This window comes from Apium graveolens, chromosome 1 (assembly GCF_009905375.1).
Source record: "Apium graveolens cultivar Ventura chromosome 1, ASM990537v1, whole genome shotgun sequence".
In the NCBI taxonomy this organism is placed as follows: domain Eukaryota; kingdom Viridiplantae; phylum Streptophyta; class Magnoliopsida; order Apiales; family Apiaceae; genus Apium; species Apium graveolens.
Genome location: NC_133647.1, coordinates 142,143,348 through 142,145,006, shown reverse-complemented (window position 1 = coordinate 142,145,006; position 1,659 = coordinate 142,143,348). Strand labels below are relative to the sequence as shown.

General features: G+C 40.7%; 1 protein-coding gene across 1 annotated transcript; it reads left to right on the top strand.

The window, feature by feature from the left end:
* The first annotated feature begins 1,092 nt into the window (after nt 1-1,092).
* Nucleotides 1,093-1,659, top strand: LOC141707624 (uncharacterized). The gene has a single exon (XM_074510888.1). It carries the CDS (start codon nt 1,093-1,095, stop codon nt 1,657-1,659), a length of 567 nt encoding a protein of 188 aa, XP_074366989.1.

Genomic DNA, 1,659 nt, shown 5'->3' with positions numbered 1-1,659 from the left:
GTGTAGCATCTACTTGTTTAAGTGGGGTGTTACAACGTTGGTATCAGAGCTTAGGTTATAGTTTCTGTAGACTGTCCTTTAGGATTTGACATGTGAGTTTTGGGTTGACTTCATATGGGTAGATTTAAGATTTTGGATATGATTTTATGATATATGTGTTTGTGCACTCATAAAATTTTGTGCAGGATGGCAAGAGGTAGCAGTGGTCAAAATACTGGGGAAAATGATAATCAATAGATTGTTATGGATAGGAGTACTTTTATGGAGATGCTGCGGAAAGTTCAATATGGACAGAATCCCACTGCTAACGGGCAAAATCAAGATGGTCAGACTATGTTTGATCGTTTTATGAAGCAAAGACCCAATTGTTTTAAGGAGGCCAAGACTCCTATGGATGTTGAAGCTTGGATAGATCACATGGAGAAAATTTCCAGGGTCTTGGAGTGTTTAGAGGTGGAAAAGGCTCGATTTGCTACTTATCTTCTTGAGGGGGATGCTAATACTTGGTGGAAGTCTGTGGTGGCCACGCATGCACCTGGCTATGAAAATACTCTTACTTGGCAGGTATTCAAAACTCAGTTTGACCAGAGGTACTTTCCAGCCAGCATACGTGAGGAGTATGTAAGGGAGTATCAGAGTATTACTCAGAGAGATGATGAGTCGGTGGCAGACTTTCAAGTTAGATTTCAGAGGTTAGCTGGTTATGCAATATCTGTGGCTGGGTCAGAAGCGGATAAAATCATGAAGTTTAAGTGGGCATTGAAGAATTCCATCTGCAACCATATCATCTCTAACCGCTATACATCTATGGATACCTTGGTTGACAGTGCCAGAGATCAAGAGCTTCATCAGGCTGACTTTCTCAAGAAACGAGACATGCAAAATCAGAAAAGAAAAAGAGAAGATGACTTTTCTGAGCGTCGACATGGATTTCAGAAAAATGGCGGGTCTTCAGGTGGATTCAAACCAAATGATCAGAGGTATAATACTCAGAGTTTTCAGCAAAAGAATGGAAATTAAGGAAATGAGCAAAAGAGGTCTTTCAACCAAGCTGGAAATAAGGAAGCATCTAAGTGTGAGCATTGTGGAAAGATGCATGGAGCAAGCACTTGCTATTGGGCTACTAGAGCATGCTTCAATTGTGGGAAGAAGGGTCACACTATTCGAGATTTTCAGATGCCACCAAAGAAGCCTTGGGATCGTAAGGATCAGGGAGAGAAAAGCAACCAGAAGACTTTCGGCCGTGTGTTTTCTATCACTGCAAAAGATGCTGCAAGTACTCCAGGTACCATTTCAGGATCACTTTCTGTCGGTAATGGAAATGCTATAGTCTTATTTGATACTGGAGCTACACATTCATTTGTCTCTACATCTTATGTTAAACACTTAGACATTGCATCTACTGCACTTTTATCGGATTTTTATGTTGGCACTCCTATGGGTGTAACTATACTTGTGAATACTCAGTATCTTGATTGTGTAGTTAGAGTAGACGATAGAGAACTACTTGTAGATCTCTTACCTATTCAGATGAGGGACTTTGATATCATACTGGGGATGGATTGGCTACAGCGACACAAAGCTACGATTGATTGTCCAGGAAAAAGAATAATTTTTTGGCGACTCCAATTCACCCGAGTTCGAGTTTCAGGGTTCTAA